The sequence below is a fragment of the Epargyreus clarus genome, unplaced genomic scaffold (assembly GCF_041222505.1).
Source record: "Epargyreus clarus isolate Ecla_fem2 unplaced genomic scaffold, WU_Ecla_fem_2.2 ptg000007l, whole genome shotgun sequence".
In the NCBI taxonomy this organism is placed as follows: Eukaryota; Metazoa; Arthropoda; class Insecta; order Lepidoptera; family Hesperiidae; genus Epargyreus; species Epargyreus clarus.
In genome coordinates, this window is record NW_027332215.1 from 14,424,362 (window position 1) to 14,446,340 (window position 21,979).

Here is a 21,979-nt window from a genome sequence, read left to right on the forward strand (position 1 = left end):
TTATTCTTTAACGTGTTAACTATTGATTATTCTAAACTTACAGAAATTCTCAATGTATTGTAAGAGCCATTCATATTTGTTTGAAATATACGCTTCAATATTTTTGGGCACTTACTGTTGTAGCAGAAACTCGATGACGTCAAGTGCCTCGTACTCGACGGCGACGTGGAGTGGCGTGTTCCCGTTGTTGTCGCGAGCGTTGAGATCTAAAATATTGCTCTATATTATAATCTTAATCTTTTTCTAAATTATATCTTGGAGTAGTAGACAAGCATGCAGCCACTTGATTGTAGGTACCTGCAGCTGATGGAGATAATTAATAACACCAGATAAGATTAAATTCCTAGTCCTTCACGAGAGCGGCCACAAATGCGCCGCTACCCCTGATGACAAGTTGGAACGCATCGGAAAAGTAAGTCTCCCTTACCACACCTTGCAAATCAGAGCACATTATCACTTAACACTACTGTTATTGGGCGTAAATGGGTGTGGTGGTGGTGCCAGCGGAGTCAAACCACAGAACCCCGTGTGGTTACCACCTACAATTAGATCAGGGGTACTTAACATTTTCAACATTATGGATCAGTTATTTTTAATACTTAATGTTTAGCCATAGATTAGTAAAGATACTTCGCCGTCTTGAAATTGAATGAAGCCACAAACAGCTTATTATAGTAAGTTCTTTTTTTGAATTCTTGAAAAATAAAAACATTTTTAGAGAAAATTTACGAATAAATAACTAATACTGCGTAATTTACAAGTACAATGTACAATTTACATAATAAATAAATAATTATTTCAAATATTTTAGGGACATTTTAGCACGGAGACGTGGCAAAACTTTTTTACGCAACTATTTCAATTCTCAAAACTGGGTACATTTTCTTGTTAGGAGTGAGTAATCTTTACTAATCTATGAGGCATGCCAGTATCCTCCTCTCCGACGTACATATATTTTTAATGACTATAAAATACTGACTAAAAATATCAAGGAATATACGTAACGTATTTCTAGAGATTAAATTTATTTTATTTATAATTTTTTAACGTTTATTGTCGTAGTTTTAGTTGAAACAGAGCGTAAAATTGTTTTTAAAACTGTATTGTATTTTATTGTAAATTTAATAAATAACTAAAGTAAATAAATAACTAATTAACTATATTCATCACAACCATAAATACAGATTAAAAACTCAAGGACAAGTTCAACTAAATATTAATTTGACACTTTTCTATGACTATTTACGCGGCACAATATTCATGTGATAGCAAAATTTGTAACAGTTTCACGAGGATCGTGTGGCCTAATGGATAAGGCGTCGGACTTCGGATCCGAAGATTGCAGGTTCGAGTCCTGTCACGATCGTACATTTGTAGTAGTCGCATTTTTTACTCGTTTATTTGTGAGGAATTTTTAACGGTTATTTTTGTAAATCAGACTGAAAGCACAAATATGAAAATATAAGGAATTGCTTTTGTTTAAGCACTGAGCTAATTACGAGCCAAAGCCAAAAGATTTGTTAAAAAATATTATTTCTGACCGGTAATAGAATTAGTTCATTTTTCGTTGCCGTATTATTGAGCGAGCGGAAGTTTCGTTTATAAGAATAAAAACATACGAAAATATTGATAATATGAAACTTACCGAAAGGGCTTATATCTAGCCGCAACCCTCAAAGAGCTTACCTTTAATTTCTATACAGTATACATAGGTATATTATAAAGCGGAAGAGAGTGTTTGCGCTAATCTCTGGGAAGTAGGTACTACTGGTTCGATTTTGATAAATCTTTTTAAACATGTTAAGTAACACCTAATAATGTATATTATAAAAACTTCAAAATACAAACTAAATGAATAAATCAAATAAAAATATCATATCCCGAATAACTAAAATCTTAATAAAAATTACGCGTCACGTTGTTTGTCCGCGAAGGACTTCTACTATTTCAATACTTACTTAACGGATTTCAATTAAATTTGCACGTATGCAGTTTGATCCAACTTGAAAGATAGGATAAACATTCCAATTTATAATCGCAATTTTATTTTATTCTAAATTATTTGTTTATTACCTGGCAGTCATAACTACCTGTGAGTTTTAAACTATTCTAATAGATGGCGGTATCTGCTGACTGGATTGAGCAAATATTCAATAGATGGCGCTATGTTAAAAGTACAAACGTTTCATATAGGCTTATTTATATATTAAGATAGTTTGAAATCATAGGAACATAGGTTAGTTTTTTCAAATAGTTTTCTGTATATTAGTATAATTTTAAGTTCAAAATATGAATAAAAAATGGGGCTTTGCAAACCTATTATTGCAGTCTTCAACAAGTGATTAAACCTTATCCAAATACATATGTTAGTCACTTTATTTATTTAATTGATATAAAAATTGGGCTTTACACTATTGGTCCAAGATCCCGATATAAGACGACCTTCACCGAGCTGCTTAATGCATGAACAGTATTTTAGGACGAATTAAATATGTCGATAATTATATTGCAAATGGGTTGTCTAAAAATTTCAGTCCAGTACCCTTAGTATGAGCACAGTATATATATCCTTATACTGTGGTATGAGTTTTTAGGTTCTTACAAAAATGACTTTTTTGTAATTGTTTATGTATTTCCCATATATTTCCAATCAGTTCTGATACACTCCGCTAAGGGCGCTGATTGGAAATGTAGTGCCAAATACGTAATTGGAAATGTAGTAATACAAACAGTCATTTTTGTAAAAACGTAAAAACACAATACTAAGGGTACAGAATATGATTGTTTCACAACTAAAAAAAAATTTAAAACATTTCACTGGTCTGGTTAATAAACAAATTCTATACCGATCGACAGTAGAAGCCTTTTTGTTTTTTTTTGTTGACGAGGGGGAAACCTTCAAAAGGGTTATGTGGGATTCTTACCGCACTAAAACCGCCCCGGTGGCCGTCCTCGGCGTTGCCAAGAGGACTCCGGGATCTCCAACGGAACGCAACCGGAGTCCTCTGAACGCGTTGCCCCTTCGGGCTCCGCCCAGGTGAGCTTCAGGACTCGCCACACCGTCTGGTATTTACGACGGTATGCGACCACACACACCGCCGTCCTTCCCGGAGTTGCTTGCTGGACGGCTCGACCTGCCGCCCGCAACCCCGGAAGCCCCCTTTTAGTCGCCTCTTACGACAGACAGGGGATACCGTAGCCCTATTCTAGTCCCGGAACTACAGGGACACGACAGTATAAAGCCTATAGAGTATGCAAACGTTGGGTTGACTATTTTTTTCCCGGTTTTATTATTTTATTAAACAGGTAAATCGATACTAGTACGTTATAAACTTTTTATCGATTTGGTTGTCAGCGATATCAAAAAGTACCTAGAAGTACCTAGCTCATATTAGAAGTTTGTTAACTCCTTTGTCTAGGATATAATATAAGACTTCAGAATAACATGAAACTGTTAAGATCTTAGATGCCGAAGAGAAGCGAGCATTAAATGAAACTTTAAAGTTCGCTTGTACTTAATTATTTATTTTAAAATTATTAATTTCTTATTTTCGGGGTTGCTTGCATATAACACCGAGTTTCACCACAAGGCTATCACTTAACACACATACTTAATTATAAGTCAATTACGATCCATTAATTAAATGTCCATACTGCGACGCACTTATGTGTAAATCACGGTCACGATATTGCCACTCAATGTGTGGTGTGTAAGCTTTACGAGATTAAATATGATTTACAGGAGCTACCAATGCCGCAATTATAGTGCCAAATTATTGCAGTATTAAGCGCTGCTGTCTTCTGTCTTAGGAATGTAGTTAGGGAAAGGCATAATTATACCTACCAAGTATTTCAATTCAGTCTTTAGCGGTCGAAATACTTCTTTGGCCGACCTCGACTAGGACTAGAAGTAGCAGACGTGCAGCCCATCCGATGGTAAATGGCTACTGCCGCCCATGGATCCTAGATAGGATTACATATTCCTACCTGAACCACAGATGCGCCGCTACCCTTGAGGACTAAAACGGCTGGGAAAAGTATGTCTCCCTTTCCACACCATTCAAACCAGAACACAGCAGCGCTTAACACTGCAGTTATTGGTGGTGTAGCGGTGGTGCCGCCAGAGTCGAACCACAAAGAGTTCTACGACCATCAAAGGGCTGATTACAGGTCCATGCGCAGTAGTTGCCGTTTAATATGAAACGGACTTCACGTTTCCCTTCTACTTCTATATTATAGAATTTAAAATAATAGATATTTCATAATCTTCAACCATCATTATCCCCACTAGAAGTGTCTAGTGGGGATAAGTCTTTAGTGACTAGTCTTCCCGTCAACTAAGTTACTATGTTTCTATTTATGAGCACTATATTATATTTTGTGCCCGAGAGCAGACTCGGAACATAATATGTACTTCATCATGCTTTTGCAGTGTGAACTGGAAGGGAAGATCTCTTATTTCAAGATAAAATTGTTTTAAAGTGTAAAACATAATTTATGAAAATTATTTATTTATTTATTTATTTTACACAAACATAGCTCCTTCCCAAATCATTACAGGTCCTTCCCAAAGCGATAGTGTGGTTCCTTAATTTTTAACAAAATAGCACAGTACATACAGTGTCGTATTTGTAAATTCATTCAGAGAGGAAGATAATATATCAATTAAATCTGCAACGAGGTCTAAAATACACAGGGCGCGTGTGATAGGCGCTTTGTTAAGCACATTAGTTCGCCCGCTTATTAGGAGTTATTATATTGTTAGAAATTATTATATTGTCTTGAAAACTACTATGAAGTAGGATGGTGGATTAACTATTAGGCTTGAGTTTAGGGCGGCTGATTTGAGGAGGTCGGAATTAATCTTGAAAGACCTTTTTCCGTCAACTTTCAGAGACTATGAATTAGAGTATCAAATTATAGAGGTCGGTAGGATCTTTCTTCGTCGGTAGCGATAGTCTCGTGTAATTTGAATAGACTGTCAGCAAATGTATAAATGCGTCTCTTGAAGAAGAAAATAATCTAGTTATACCGAACAATTAAAATAAAACTAAAATCAAAAGAGAGTATTAACTCCAAACGCGAACAATTCTAATACCAGTAGATTTTGCTTAGAAACTCAGTAAGAAGTACGGTGTGGTAAGGGAGACAGACTTTTCCGAGGCGATCCAGCTTAGTCCTCAGGGGTAGCGGCGCATCTGTGGCCGACCTCAGGTAGGAATACCTAATCCAATCAATCTGTGGTTGATTACAGATGTCCATAGGCGGCAGTAGCCACTTACCATCAGGTGGACTGATTGCTCGTTTGCTACTCTTATATTATTAAAAAAAAAGAAATATCGGAAGTCATGCTGAAAATGAGTACTGTGGGTTTTAACCCGCAGTAGGTACTAATTTTGAGGACAAGTGCTTACTCAATCAAGGAGCGGTGAACCCAGAATTAAACTCAGTACGTAAAATTAACTTGATTATCTAAATCCTTACTTAAAATATACAGATGCAGTAGCAGATATACCCGTTAGTTATGCCCTGTAGCTTAAGAAGACTGGAGGTTTTATATAATAGTCAAGTAAAAATATTAAAATACAAAAAACCCAACTGCTTATTTAAAAAATATATGTATAACACTCCATTTCATAATTCAAGCCCTTTGAGCTGAAGGGTGTGCTAAAGAATGAGACAATGATACATATAAAGATACTGTCGAAAAAAATTACCTTAGAAAATATAAAATTTAGACATAGACGCACGGCTGTGTATACACCAAATTCGAGAATTAAACTTACCTCCAGCGTAATTATTGATGAAGTGCAGTATGTTAGTGTTGTTCCTGGCGGCCGCTTGGTGCGCTGCGGTGCGTCCGCGGGCGTCTCGCACCTCCAAACGAGAAGGTTCGTTCAGGTACAGTCGCATGAAATCCTCGACATTACCGCTCTCGGCAGCCTGTGGACAGAAATCTCTGTTATAATCTAATTCACCATGTTAAATGTTACTGTCGAAGGCAGTTATGTCAAAATGGAAAGAGCAGGTCGCTATGGGAGCGTTCGCGGGAGGAGCGTCGTGCGCGGGGTGCCGCAAGGTTCTATACTGGGGCCATTGCTGTGGAATAACTCTTATGACGCGGTGCTTAGAACGGTGCTCCAGGATGGAGTGTGCATCGTCTACTATGCCGACAACACCCTCATCCTCGCCGAAGGGGAGTGTTTAGCAGGACGGCTCTGCTAGCAGTGCTCGAGGTGGCACGCGTCATAGCGAATATCCGCAGGTTGGGTTAAGTTAGGTTAGGTTAGGTTAGGTAGCGTCCCAAAAAACCGAGGCGATGTGGTTCCACGGCCGCAGGTCGAGAGTCGAACCAGCTGAGACCTCAGTGCGTGTCGGAGAAACGGACGTCCGGATAGGCAGGTACATGAAGTACCTCAGCCTAATACTGGACGGCCACTGGCGTTTTTGACGAGCACTTTAGCCGTCTCGTCCCCCGGATTCATAAGGTAGCGGTATCTGTGCAATGCACAGACTGCTGCCAAATCTCGGGGGACCAAGGAAAGAAGTCCGCCGCCTCTACGCGGGTGAGATACGCTCGATCGCGCTCTACGGTGCGCCGGTATGGTCGGACCGGTTGTCTGGCTGCCGGCGTCTTGCGCGGAAACTTAATTCCGCGCAACGTACGATCGCGATCAGAGTCGCCCGTGGGTATCGTACCATATCGTATGAGGCGGCGAGACTCCTGGGGCGGTTTCCGCCCCTCGACATTCTGGCGGATATGGACGCACGGGTCTTTAATAAGATCCGCGACCTCCGTCAGAAGACTGAACCCAGAGAAACGGTTGAAGCGCTTCGGAGGAGAGCCAGGTGGCATGCTCTGAGGTGCTGGTGTGATCAACTCTTGGAACCACGTAATGTACGCCAACGGATGATCGACGCTATCGTACCTAACTTTCGAGCTTGGCTGCGTAGCAAAGGTCGTGTCACTTTTCGGTTGACCCAGATACTCACCGGACATGGCTGTTTCGGTGAGTATCTGAACAGGATACAGAGGGAGAAAACGGCCCACTGTCATCATTGCGGGCATCACGAGGATTCTGCACAGCACACGCTACAGTACTGCCCAGTGTGGGAGTCTCAGCGGCGGATCCTCGTGTCAAAAGTGGGACCGAACCTCTCTCCAGCGGCCATTGTTGGAGCGATAGTTCAGCGCAGCGAAGCCTGGGAGGGCATGATCACCTTCTGCGACATAGTAATGTCCGCAATGGAAGACGCCGAGCGAGTTAGGGAGCGCGCTGAACCCGCTCGGAGGAGGAGTCGCCGCGGGCGTATATAACGCCCATCGGCGCGGCGTCCCTGTTGTTCACGGAGTAGAATAGGACTACGGTATCTCCTGCCTGTCGTAAGAGGCGACTAAAAGGGGGCTTCCGGGGTTGCGGGTGGCAAGAGTGGGAGCTCGCACCGCCCGTCAGCGACCCCGGGAAGGACAGCTGTATGTGTGGTCGCATACCGTTGTACACACCAGACGGTGTGGCGAGCGACAAGCTCACCTGGGCGGAGCCCGACGGGGCTATGCGCTAAGAGGACTCCGGTTGCGTTCCTTTGGAGTTCCCGGAGTCCTCTACGCAGCGCCAAGGACGGTCACCGGGGGGGTTTTTAGTGCGGTAAAAGTCCCACATAACCTTCCTACCTTCCTACCTTCAGAAGGTTTCCCCCTCGTAAAAAAAGGTACAGCCTTGAAAGACAAACACACACACAAATATTACTTCTCTATACCAATAAAAAACACGTGTACTCACTTAAATCTCCAAAAAATGATTTAAATATCCGAAAAAATTCACTTTCGTAATTAACTAAATAGAGTTAATATGCAATAACATGTCCTACCCCTTCCACGGTTCGTCGCCAATAGCCAGTGATCCCGTGTAAGAGGCTTAATTAATTTAAAATCACCTGGTCCAGCGCTTTCGTACAAGCCGTGCATATGATAATGGATTTATCAATTACTGACGATAAAAGGTTTACTCAAAATATTATATACGAGCTTTTTCCCGCGGCTTCGCTCGCGTTACGAAGTAATATTTTCATCCCCTATTTATCCCCTTGGGGTTAGAATTGATCAAAATCCTTTCTTAGCGGATGCCTACGTCATAACATCTACCTGCATGCCAAATTTCAGCCCGATCCGTCCAGTGGTTTGGGCTGTGCGTTGATAGATCACTATGTCAGTCAGTCACCTTTGAGTTATATATGTTTAGACTAGCTGTGCTTGCGAATTCGTTCTGCGTGGATTCTGAATATAACGTTAATTATACGACACTATTTATCAAGCTCACCGAGCAAACTGGTAAATATCAAATCCTCCGCTACGTGTAGTAGACATCAGGAAAAAATGTTTAAAAAAATACTTGTGACTTTAAATCGTAGTTCATCATCATCAACAACCCATTACTGTCCCATTGCTGGGCACGGGTCTCCTCTCATAATGAGAAGGAGTAGGCCATAGTCCACCGCGCTGGTCAAGTGCGTATTGGTAGACTTCACATACCTTTGAGATTTTATTTATTTTTTATAAATCTCTCAGATATGCAGGTTTCCTCACGATGTTTTCCTTCACCGGTTAGCAAGTGATAATTAATTTCTAATACGCACACAACTTTAAAAAATCAGAGGTGCGTGTCTGGGATTTGAACCTCGGACCCGTCGATCGAGAGGCCAAGTTTCTTAACCACTAGGCTATCACTGCATTATGTAATTACAATCGTAGTTACTTTTGATAAAGTAGATGGATTTGATTGAATTAAAGAATAAGTTTCGGATTGTGTGAATATAGAGTTAAGCCCTATACTTCAATAGTAGTTTTAGTTTCAGGCAATTTGAAACACACAGACATACATACAGACATAATTTTAAAACATGGTAGAAATTTTTATTATTACTTATTCTTACTTTTCCTAACTATGTTTTGGGAATTATATTCAATGGACAGACACGTAAAGCTTACATTCTTACTATGTACCTACATATACAGGGTGTCCCGTGAGTACCACGATAAACTTGTAGAGAACATAGGTTAGGGTCTGACCTCTTAGAGAGAAAAAAAATACCTTAATTAAAGTGTCACTGATTTTGCACTATCGATTGTTTTATATTTTTTGAGAAAATCAGCCTTCTTCATATTCGTTCGTTAACTGCGTGTAAAAATTTGATGATGTAGTGTTTACTTTTTCTGTTCAATACTATCAGATAGTAAATCTACCATATTAAAATGTAAATTGGTTTAAAGATGTAAAGGAACCATGAAAAAAATAGGGCTATTTTTAGATATATTTTTTTTTACTATTTTTTCCTCAACTTTAACTATTCTCGGTGAAAATAAAATGTACTGAACTATAAGTGCACATTTCCCAAAAATATGGTATATGGTATATATGGTATATATGGTAGATCTTCTATCAGTTTTTACCCTTATTCGCTGAAGCGTTAGAGTATCGCCCTTGGCTCTATCATCAGATCAATTCCAAGATACCAAATTATGGCATTGTCATTCAAATTACATACACAAAACACATATTAAGTTTCACTTCAACACGACACTTAAAAGTAGGTAAAAATTGACTTGAAAAATTGTATTACTTTGTTTGCTAATTAGTGACATAGTTGGTTTTATACTACTGAAGAAGGATATTTTTAAGTGTCTAACTAGTCAATGATGTAATTTTGTACTGTTTGACACGTTTTGAGTTGGTAGCAAGCGTAATTTAAATAAAAACTCGGTCATTACGTTTTAGTTGGTTTCAGTCCCCTTATGCAAAAACAGCCTTAACTTTTTTTCTTCAACTTTAAAGTAAGTAAGTGTGGTACCTTTTTTAAATCTCTATTAATTAGACGTATTTTTTGGGCAATGTGCACTTATGGTTCACTAAATTTTTTTTTCACCGCGAATAGTCAAAAGTTGAGGAAAAAATAATAAAAAAATTCAAATCTAAACATAGCCCTATGTTTTTCATGGTTCCTTTACAACTTTTAACTAATTTACCTTTCAATATGATAAACCACCTATCGGATAGTATTTAATAGAAAAAATAAACACTGCATCATCAAATTTGTACACTCAATTAACGAAAGAAGATGACGAGGGCTGAATTTTTCAAAAAATATAAAATCGATAGTGCAAAAGCGGTGGCACTTTTATTAAGGTATTTTTTTTTCTCGGAGAGGTCAGACCCTAACCTATGTTCTTCCCAAGTTTGTCGTGGTACTTACAGGACAACCTGTATATTATAATTATATCTGGAAAGCAACGTTAAATATAGAAACACGAATTTTATGGACACTATTACAATATCTATATCGGAATTATTGAAATAATTTGGTAAAGAATAATTAGAACAATAAACAATTGTTCCAGCCGTAAGCGACGTATCCGGACAGAATGGACCAATTGAAATAATATTAAAATTCAATAAATTGGAGGGAAATAAACATATCTATTGTTTCGTTCAATTTGGGTTCGACAGGTTTATAATTTTGTACTTTATACAACTCAATTGTACTTAATCTAGTTCATTTTAAATTTAATTTACTTAGTGACGCTCTTAAGTCGTAATTTTTAAATCTTTTCTCCGACAGAGGCAAATGGCTGTTTGGAAAAGTTGTATTGATTTGAAATTAAAGTTGTTTTTTACTTGCTGTTAATTGTATAAAAGTATCCAGATCCAATCTACAACAAATAGGTATGTTTATTTTTAGTATTATTAATATTTTCAAATGAGTTTAAGCAGGTATTTTTGTTCCGAAATTAAAAAGCTCCAAAGTTGCTTTCGAAGTCCGTACTCGAAGAAATAAATCAAAATCCGTTATTTATGAGCTACGCGTGTCGACATAATCACTATACTGTGACATAATGTCCTTGTGAGTATTCCGTAAGAAACCGAGAAGGAAAAGGGCAGAGTAAAAACTTTATGCGTTGCGGTAAAGAGTTTCTTTGTAAAACGATACAGTGAGGAAAATGTATAAGAAGCGACTTTAATATCCGTCGTATTTCTCGTAACTAAAACTTATGCATTTTGTATTTGTTTAAACAGTTGAAATGATACGTTGTGAGCGTGTAGACGGTCTATTCGAAATAATAGGTATCAATGTACTGTTGGAAAAAAATATGTTTGAAATGAGATAGAACTCGTATGGTACGACCACCACAAACAATTCTATCGTGAAGATATTGTGATTAGGTGGAAGGGTATGGATGTCGCCTAAATTACATATGAAAAGACATATCTTAGCTATCAGGAGTGGCAAGGCATCCATGATACAGGCCGTCAGGTAGAAGTTGTTATATACATGAAGATCAGACCAGACCAGACAGGAGTCTATGTCCACTTACCATCATTCGGAATACGTGGTCGTTGGTTACTTCAAAAATGTTTACCACTAGTTAAATTCAAAACATTAGATTATATTATAAAAGTACACATAATTATGTTAAGCGAAACCCAAATAATAATTTCCTGAACAAACTATTGCAACCGCGCGCAATTGAGCCATTATAAATCCATCTCAGAGATTAAACTAGATTTAAACCTTAAAGAGATAAAGCTGTATTCAAATCACAAAGAGCGGAGCCAAGTTACCTATTATAATACTGATATGCACAAGAATAGAATGTGAAATAGGAAAGGAAGCGAAAAATAATCGGTAAGACAGATGGACCCGTAAGTGATAAATGGAAAAGGTGGGGACATGAAAAACATATCGATACTTTGTGGTATCGACTACTCTAAGTTTCGATACCGATACGTTTGTACTATTTTGTATTCGACAACTCAGTGAGTACTTTTAATAGGTATCGTTGGGAATAAAGCTTACCTTAGGTAAAGAAATTACGTACGAGTATTTCATTAAAAAAGTAGTCAAGCTACAAATACAAGTAGTCCTTGATATATGACGGCGAATAAATCTAGTCATAATAGAAACACAAGTCGCTTCTGATGTTTAACAGCAAAAAAAGCGTCGGCACAGATTTCTGATGTAATTGTTGGACCCGAATGTACCGATACTTTTACGGGGATACTTTTTTCGGTACTATTTTATCGATACTTCCTATTCGGTAGCGAGTCCCTAGGAATAGAAAAATAATGTTTTGCTCTCCCAACGCTGTATACGTGAGCCGACATGTGTTCTATGATGTAGGTATTGGTACACTCAATTTGCATGTAATCCATCTAGATTATCGAGACAGTTACTATGTTGTACTGCAGGTATGATTTATGCATGATTCATGATCCAATCTCAGGTCATAAAATGTTTTAGAACCTATTAATATATTTTTTATAATATGCATGCAGTCCACTTGATGGTAAGTGTTACTGCCGCCCATTGACCATGGGCGACAGTAGCCACTGTAATCAAGATAGAATTAGACTTTCCTACCTGAGGTCGGGCACTGATGCGCCGCAAGCCCTGAGAACTAAGTTGGTACGCCTCGGAAAAGTGTGTCTCCTTTACCACACCCTTCAAACCAGAACACAGCGGTAAACACTGCTGTTATTAGGCAGAAATAGGTGTGGCGGTGGTGCCGCCGAAGTAGAACCACAAAGGGTTCTACTCGTAAGGGTTCTAATCTTTAACTGCGTTATAAATCACACAAACTCCTTACAATTAATTTATTTTTATCTTTGTTTATCGTTTCTACGTGACTACATCCAAATATTTCATTGTTTGATTTAAGTATAAAGTTACCATGAAATGTTTTGAAAATACTTCTCTATAAAACGAGACATGATTAGGGTAACTCCGAAGCCCTTTTGCTTATTAATCGTAACCATACACCTACCTGTTTAGAGGTCTGGGATCATAACAATAATTGTTTAGCTTACACATCCAGCGAATTAGCTCGCTACTCTGATGTTATTGCAACTGCAATTTTGCAAATTATGCACTTCTATAAAATATAACTATAATGCCTAAGAACACATACATAGATAGTTAATTGTATCAGGCGTTACTTTGCGGTAATCCATGCTATTAAATTAAGATTAAAACTACTTCGCAACAATCCGCTACAAATATATATGATGGTATATATTTTAAACGGATTTTAAAAGATGCAGATGCAAAATATTAAAAATATACACCACTCTACATACCACCACCAACACGTGTTTGGCTCCAAAATGGAGCATCATCAGGGTAAGTTGACTCAACGACACATATACACATACATAGGGTTAAGTCTTGGATTCAGTTGAAATATCTTGTAAAATATATGATGTCCATCCAACTGAAGTAACAGGGCGATGTGCATACTTTTCTAAGGCATTCCAGCTTAGTCCTTAGGGGTAGCGGCGCATTTGTGCCCGACCTAAGTTAGGAATCGAATCTTATCTGAATTTGATTACTAATAGCCACGGGTGGCAGTAGCCACTTACTACTAGGTAAACTGGACTCTCGTTCGCTACTCCTATATTATAAAAAAAAACTTACAATCAAGTAGGCTTTATTAATTATTTCCTACTTCTTTAATATAAATAAATATAGTTCAAAAAACTAAAAAACACGCTTTTATGATAAACTCAACTAAAAAGTAGAAAATAATTTTCAATCTAAGAATCAATTAAGGACCAGTAAATAGTATAATTGTGGAAAAAGTGTGGGGTGCTTTTCGAAAACTGATAAGTGGCGTAACTACGTTTTGTAAATTGATATTACAGAAGGGTCTGCAATATTGCACGCACACAAGTCCTTTGAGCGTTTGGCTCTACAATACACAAACAAGTTTATTTTGCCCATCGCATTATCCATTTCAAATCATCCCCCATTTAAAGAGAACTTGTACGGATTTTAATTTCGAATCTCTTTGAACACCAGGGGCGTATCAAATTATGTCGGACCTATCTAAGTATGTATTTCTATATGTATTTTTTGCTTTAAGTTCAATCAGAGCGTGAGTCTATTTTACTTTTGAAAAACTGATATCCCCGATTTTACTCTCTTAGGAGTAGAATTTCCAAAAGGCCCTTCTTAGTACTTATTTACGCTATATAGAGAACCTATTTGCAAAAATTCAGAACTCTAAGGTCAGTGGTTTCGGTTGTACGCCAGTCACCTTGCTGTTTTGTATATATATATATATATATATGTTTTTATAATCTCCGTTTAATTTCCTTTCATTTGATATCCTACTCGATAGGTTCGGTTAACTTTTTTTTAAATGTGTTACTTTTTCACGCCAAAAATCCGCCATTTTTGTTTTTTTTTTGTTTCTAACACCTATCTGAGGACACTCGGGTCGTTGAGACAAATATAATGACACCTTAACTGTTGAAATTCATCCAGTCGTTTGTTAGCAACGACTAAATAAAGAAAGACAAACATACGAGTACAAGATACGCGCGTAAAACATAACCCTTTCTTGGCAGTGTGGTAATAATAAACAATGATTTAAAGACACTAAGTGATACTATAATGTATATGATCTTATGTGCTACCTAAATAGTTCAGAGCTTCTTTATGTTTCAATACAAACTATTTTTAAGTAGTTAGTAGTGTTAATAGAAAGTTCCTTTAACCTGAGCAAAGGGACTAAATTTTTCCTTCTTTTAAGACCGTCAAAGAAACTAACTACCAGTTAGTCTTTACCTATAATTAAATTAAAAGCAATCTAGTACTTATCGCTATTTAACTTAGAAAGAACTCAAGTAGGGATTTTAATTAGCAGCCTTTTGAATAGTATAAGAAATTGTAAATATTTTTAAAAATCAATTTGTATATGGAAAATATGTAAAGGTATCATGATGATCGTCATCTGATGATGAGTGCTGGATGTTCGTACTCAAAACGTATGTCCCACTGCTGGGCATGGGACTCCTCAGAGATGCGGTTTAGGCAATAGTCCACTACTCTAGCAATGCGCTTGGCATTGGAAGAACTCAAAAATCTTAAAGATTTTTTTTAACTTGTCGGTGTATTTTCTCAAGCAATTATCTCAAGACTACTTTCTGCTACGAAAGATTGGTGGCACCAGATACCCCATTGATCCCTTTACATTGATCCCTCTTGTTTGAGGTCGAATTTCAAACCATTGTAATTAGTGAGTTTTCGATTGAATTACTAATTAAGGACGACAACGCTGGTCAAGTACGGATTGGTTGACTTCTCTCCCTTTAGGAATTGTATCTGGCGATCCATGTTATTTTTTTATAGTACGTAAAGAACGTTTAGAACGTAAAGTACGTATAGAAGCAGCAGACGACGACGGCTACTGCTGCGCATGAACATTTTTAATCAACCCCAGATAAGATTAGATCCCTATCTGTGGTCGGCTACAGATGTGCCACCACACCACTCATAAGGACTAAGCTGAAATGCCTTGGAGAAGTATGTCTCCCTTACCGTACCCTTCAAACAGAATGTAGCAGCACTTAGCTATTATTAGGCAGAAAAAGGTACATGGCGGTGTAGCAGTCGGACTAGAAACAACGAGTGTTCACCATCACCTTTAATTTTGTCTTTTTAAGTTTTAAGTTGTTTCCTAATCTGGACTAATACCAGATTTAATTGAATACACTCAATTACGCTAGCAGTGTTATATGTTGTGGTGTCTAATGTGACATAACGAATATTATAATTTGACAGCTAATATCATACTGGTAGCTGCATCTTGGATGTTTTAAGGCACTATTCTGAACTACATCATACACGTACATAGCTTTGTAAATTAAAACATAATAAACATCAACCCCTTATTGTCCCAATGCTGGTCACAGGACACAGGTCTCCACTCAGAGTGAGGCCTAAGTTTATGGTATTGTCCACCAATTGATGAACTTTAAACACCCTTGATACCCTAAATCGCAGTGATAGCCTAGTGGTTAAGAAACTCGGCTCTCGATCGAGGGGTCCGAGGGTCTAATCCCAGACACGCACCTCTGATTTTTCAAAGTTATGTGGTATTAGAAATTAATTATCACTTGCTAAACGGTGAAGGAAAACATCGTGAGGAAACCTGCGTACCTGAGAGATTTATAAAAATAAATCTCAAAGATATGTGAAGTCTACCAATACGTACTTGGCCAGCGCGGTGGACTATGGCCTAATCCTTCTCATTCTGAGAGAAGACCCGTGCCCAACAGTGGGACAGTAATGGGTTGATGATGAAACACCCTTGAGTTTTTTTTGGAAGTCTCAGGCGTGCAGGCTTACTTACGATATTTTCCTTTACCAGTTAAGGTAGTAAGTAATAATATAAATATAAAATTTAGAGATGCCTATGATTTAAACCTCGGATCTTCCGAGTGAGATTACGCATTTTTAACCACTAGGCTATCATTGCTATTTAATACTTAATATTTTTACACTTTCAGACTCCGGTCTCCTCTTTCAACGAGAAAGATTTAAGGCGATAGACCCCTCATCTCATATCCAGGTTCCTTTGGAGATCCCGGAGCCCTTTACGCAGCGCCGAGAACGCCACCGGGGGGGTTTTAGTGCGGTAAGAATCCCACATAACCCCGCGTCGCTTCCACGGCACCGGGTACCTTTTGAAGGTTTCCCCCTCGTGAACAATAAAAAAGAACCCTCATAGTTCAAGTCTGGGGAATCTATTGTCACACCTATTTTTGTCTAATAGTAACAGTGTAAAAGACTTCAATGTCCTAGCTCGAAGGATGCAATAAGAGAAATATACTCATAGACTTTCCAATGTCGAATTCAGTCCTCTGGAGTAGCTACTCACTCCTTTGTGAGGAGGCCAATCCCATTTCACGATGATTATATTATGTAGATATTCATACAGGACATTGGCCACAAACTATTAGGTGAATTGCCTGTCCGCTTGCAATTTCTAGGGTACCATATCCACAATGGCAGTGGCTATTTAAATAGGTTTTTGTAATATTTGATAGCTCTTTGAAAAATTCACCTAGAAATTCATGTTTGCACACTACGTACTCTAAAAGGTGTCTTTTGTTAAAATGAGAAGGATTTAGGCTGTCCTTAGTTTACCAAAATGGGAGCTGCGTTATAATTATGTTTCATACATTTTAGAGGAAATTAAAAAAAAACCTTTCCACACAAAAACTCAATTCGACATGGGTCTCTCTTAGGATTAGATGGATTAAGACTTACTCCAGCGAATATATTTAACAAACTACTAATAATATGACAGACAACACTTCAAAATTTAGTCAATATTTTGTAACAGATCAATGAAAATGTAATTATTAAAAAAACATACCTCCAGGATCTCCTCCAGAGAAAGTTCTCTTTCAGTCCCGAGGCCGAGCATCTTGGAGAAATGCCGCGGAAATCTGATAGCGCCAGTTTTGAAACTCTTGAAATTCGCCAAACGTCTGAAAGACCCCCTCATATCGGAATTTTTAATTTAACCGTGAGCAAATTCAAATTAAATCGGTGAGATTTGATAAGCGATGCGCATAGTGAACGGTGTGAACATTTCAAATTTAAATTTCGCGTCAACTGGTACAGTTGTGTCATGTGAGTAACCGAAAAGAGGAGGAGACGGCTGTTTCCGTCCGCCTTATCGCCGCGACTGAAAAGGTAGCGAGTCTCCTTCGGGACGCGTCGCTCCTCGCTACGTAAACAGGAGACGCGCATGGTAACCGTTTCTAGATTGTAGAAGATGTTTCGCGCGGCAAACACCGGAATGCCACCGTATACGTGCTTTGCTCTTTAATTAATTGTACTCCTTATGTTATCTCTCATTCACTATTAATATTGTCAGTGTACTCGAGTTTAATAAAGAATTAAATCGATCTAATGAACGCCACTCACTGCCGCACTCAAAGTTTTCTTTAATAAACAAATTACTTAAGCCATTATTTTTCTATAGAATTAGATCTATATAAAGATATATTTATATTTCGATGTCCATACTGACTGATTTTATTTGCGTGAGTGAAATAAAACGTCGTTTGTGGGTACACCACCGTTATCGTAGTAAAACTCAAAGATTGCGTAGAAGAAAGTGGACGCCTTTCTAGGACAGTCGAGAAGCGTGGAAGCCGCGGTGCGGTCAAGCCACCTCGGCCGGTGGCCGCAGTATTAGATTAGATAGATTTTTAGTGTTCACAACAAACAAATTACCCAAATTGTCATAAAGAATATGACAATTTTGGGTAATTTGTTTACTTAGTACTTACCTGGAAATAATTTACCTTTGAATATTATTATATCTAGTTACCTACACCTATTATTATTCCATTATATTATACATGTACCATCGGCCAAATTGATCCATCACCTAGCTTATTTTCTTACAGACATTTAAGCGCAATAAGAAAGGTGCTTTTTTTGGGCGGTAGATTGATAAAAGTAAACACTGTGCTCCTCTTGAGAAATTTATTAAAAATAGTATTTACAGACTTTTGTGTGAATCTTTTAGTGTCATTAGGAAGTATTTCATATAAAATCTACTTACAAGTGTTATCTCAACTGTACATATGTTCCAAGACCTTTAAGTTCACTGCACAGTCCTGCTGGTAATCATCATCACCACTGCATACAACTTTAATAAGAAAAAAAACGGCTTAAGAAGCAGACTTCTTTAAACTATTAATCCGTGGTGGTTAGTTTACTGGTTATTAAATGTAAAGGTTAAATATATGAAACGAAAACTTCTTTAGTGGCGTTGTGCACTTTTTGTGATAGGTAAAAAATGTTGAACGGTCACATGTCCTGATCGAAAATTCGTAAGACGAAGGGAGAGTAGACCGGCGCGTCTTTTTTACTTCAGCTACCATAAGCCAGAATCATCATCGCTAATCTCTAAAACTGATACAGTTTAAGAGATTGGCGATGCGATCTGGTAACGATGATGGTGAAAAAATCGTTGAAATAATGGATGGAAGTTTATATTTCGGAAAGATTTTTAACTTTTTAATATAAAAAAATGTAATAGTTCTGAAGTGTTATTTTTTAATGTTATATAATTGTCAGGTTTGTGTACGATAGCTTATTGAATATTGTTCATAATATGATAGTACTTTTATACCGATAATTAATACAATTCGTGCAAAACGATTGCCTAACCATTCCAAAATATCAAAAATGCACAACGTAAATATTCAAGTTTTCACTTCTGTCGGCACTCCCGGAGTGCAACTTCTTTTTATTATAGAAATCAATGCATATGGAGTATCATAAATACTAAGAAGTGATTAACTGCACTTAATAATTGCAATATGCCGATAACATGACAAGAACGCCTCCCTAGTATAAAGCGCCTCCGTAGCGTAGCTTCAAACGACATCTACCAAACCATTAAACTATGATATATGTCTTCAATGTCGCTGTTGTCGCTTTCGTTTTATTACAAACGAACAGAGGGCGTGATCAGTCCTCTGAAACGCGGTGATGAGGTTACGACGGAGTTGGTATATAAAGACCGAGTAGAAACAGACTAGCCATGTTTTTGTCAATTTCAAATCTAATATTTTTGAAAAGACACTGGCGTTAAACCCAGTGTCTTAAGAATTATCTATATAGAACTAGCGTTTTCCCGCGACGTTAGTTTGTCATTTATTATTACTTCCCAGAATTTGATTCTTATAAGCGACACTATCCGATTGTGGTATAATACAGGTGTGTTGTTTTGTTTTCAAAATAAACTCGTTCGATTCGCGGCTAGGGAAAAATATATTTTAGAAAACTTCAAAAAAGGAGGTTCTGTATTCGACCGCTATGTACCTATGTATGATTTTTTTACTTTTTCTCGTTACCGTGTACCTACCTAATTTGGTCAAGCTTACTTGACGAACATACGCTAAATTTCAATTTAGTTAAGTATAATGAAACTCCTTTTAAATTAACGGTTGATACAATGATTATACTATTCCATAGGAGCCATGCATTTTTCCGGGTTCATCTGATTCCCTGACTCCTCAAATAACCACTACGTACAAAACAGAAACGTTCCCATAAGAACATGATTCTATCTTCAGTAGTTTAAGCTCCGGGATCGTGTGTGAGTAAGTATCCTTTCGCTTTTATATATAAAGAAAAGATTAACCTATTTAGAGTTATAACCAAACCCATGCCGCACTTTATTACAAATCAAAAGGAACAAATGTTTTACAAAACGTTTATAATATTTAGTTAGGGTATAAGTAAAATAATCATTTACCTGTTCATAAATATTTAAATAATAATGTGTGTCTAATATATATTATATTATAAAATTGATTACGGGATTTTTAACTAAATATAAACGCCAAAGATATACCGATACAAGTTTTATTTATAGTTTTACAAATATGTATGTGCTTATATATCAATACAGTAAATGATCAAATACTAGTTTCATTTCCGTTTCCCCTACACAAACTTGTACATGTGAACAAAAGATAAAATTTAACAACGAAAAAAAAGGTCTCATTTTAAACAATACCCATCATATATCTAATACAGATGATGATGATTATCATACATAATATTGATGTAAATCATCATCGTTTTTACTTCATTATTACAGTAAACTCCGTACAAAGGCCACACAGTAGATTTTTTTAATACGTATGTAAGTATATTTTAATAATAATTGAGACTATTTCAGAAGTTGGGTTGCAAATGCTGAGTAGGGATCGATATACGATCGATATATAATTGAATATCGTGTAACGTGTGGATAATTCTTTCGAACATTACTAACAACTTGCATTTCATTTCCAAACTTGACGAATCTGAATAGTCTCAATGAAAATAACTACCTGTCCATGAATCGTGTACCACCAATAATTTTATACAAATTAATTATATATTACATTACATTAAACAACACTAACGCCTATAGACAATACGATATAATAAAATATTATAATTTTTGCAAAAATATATGTTATATCATTTTATTTGGATAATGCACAGCATGTGGTAAGAGCGCCTTCTGTTTGTATTTAAATAAAATATTGCGTTGTTAGTCCCTATTCACTTAACTCAAGTTAGGTGAGAAAAGGTCCCGTCAAAATAATGAAATACTGAATGGCAAGCTGCCAATCATCTTTTGTTTATTTCAGCACTAGAAGTACAGTACAGTAGATATCGCGCCAAACTTCTTGTCCGCTCTGCAGTTGTTGCGCGCAGGTGTAGTCAGAGAGCCAATGCGGTGGAATAACTACAAGCAAATACTCCGTAGCAACGTAAGGGCACACTAACTGCGCTACGTACCCGCGGGTGAGAGCGGGCAGCGGGGGGATACCGCGCTGCCTTCGTCCCGCTGATATCTACAAATTGCTGTTGCGACGCGACTCGCTTCTAAACTCAGAACGGAGTAGACGTTTGGCGCGGACTTTACAAGAAGCGATAAACCTAAAAATGTTTTTGAATGCATGATACGTAAATTACGATAGTCTGTAAGCAAGCGGGGACTTAATGTCATACAAACTGCCACAAGCTGTGCATCGTCACACGCCGCCTAAAAGTGTACCATGATTTTGATAACACTTTGTTTATTATACTACTAGTTATTCAATTTATTTGGTAAATTAGTGATTATAATTTATGATGTTTTGATTAAATTTTAATACGTATATAGATACGATATACGAAGTCATACGTATTAATCATTATTTTTATTAATATTTCATTATTTTTACGAATAATTATCCAATACAAAATTATAAGGTTTACTGTAGTTCACTGTAATAACATTTTTATTTATCATTTAAACATTTAATAATTCACTTTTAATACATTTTAATAATGGCACCGCATAATATTCCCACAAATATGACATCATCGCATAAGGATTGCATTATCCGAGTATAACTTGCCTCGTTTACGTAACTCATGGAACGCGCACCCTACGCTCGTGCTCCTGCATAAATGCGTGCTACACATTATTTGAAAATATTACGAAACATAGCGTACTTTTAGTACGACTAAAATTTATACAAATTGATTAAATATACATATTTTTATAGTTGTTTTTAATAATAGACTTAGATGAAATAAAAACATTCATGCTGATACATGTAGGTAT

The 21,979-nt window shown here is 37.2% G+C and overlaps 1 protein-coding gene and 1 non-coding gene across 2 annotated transcripts in view; one reads left to right on the forward strand and one right to left on the reverse strand.

The window, feature by feature from the left end:
- LOC140743474 (transient receptor potential cation channel subfamily A member 1-like) overlaps positions 1-17,448 on the reverse strand; it is a 36,302-nt gene extending 18,854 nt beyond the window's left edge. Inside the window, exons 1-3 of the mRNA XM_073074770.1 lie at positions 17,219-17,448; positions 5,787-5,943; positions 116-206 (exon numbers count right to left, since the gene is read on the reverse strand). Coding sequence (XP_072930871.1) covers positions 116-206; positions 5,787-5,943; positions 17,219-17,350 — 380 coding nt within the window. The 5' untranslated portion in view covers positions 17,351-17,448. The remainder of the gene's footprint in view (positions 1-115; positions 207-5,786; positions 5,944-17,218) is intronic.
- Positions 1,294-1,366, forward strand: TRNAR-UCG (transfer RNA arginine (anticodon UCG)). Its single transcript has one exon. It is a non-coding gene; the product is annotated as a tRNA-Arg (tRNA).
- Positions 17,449-21,979: the final 4,531 nt, after the last annotated feature.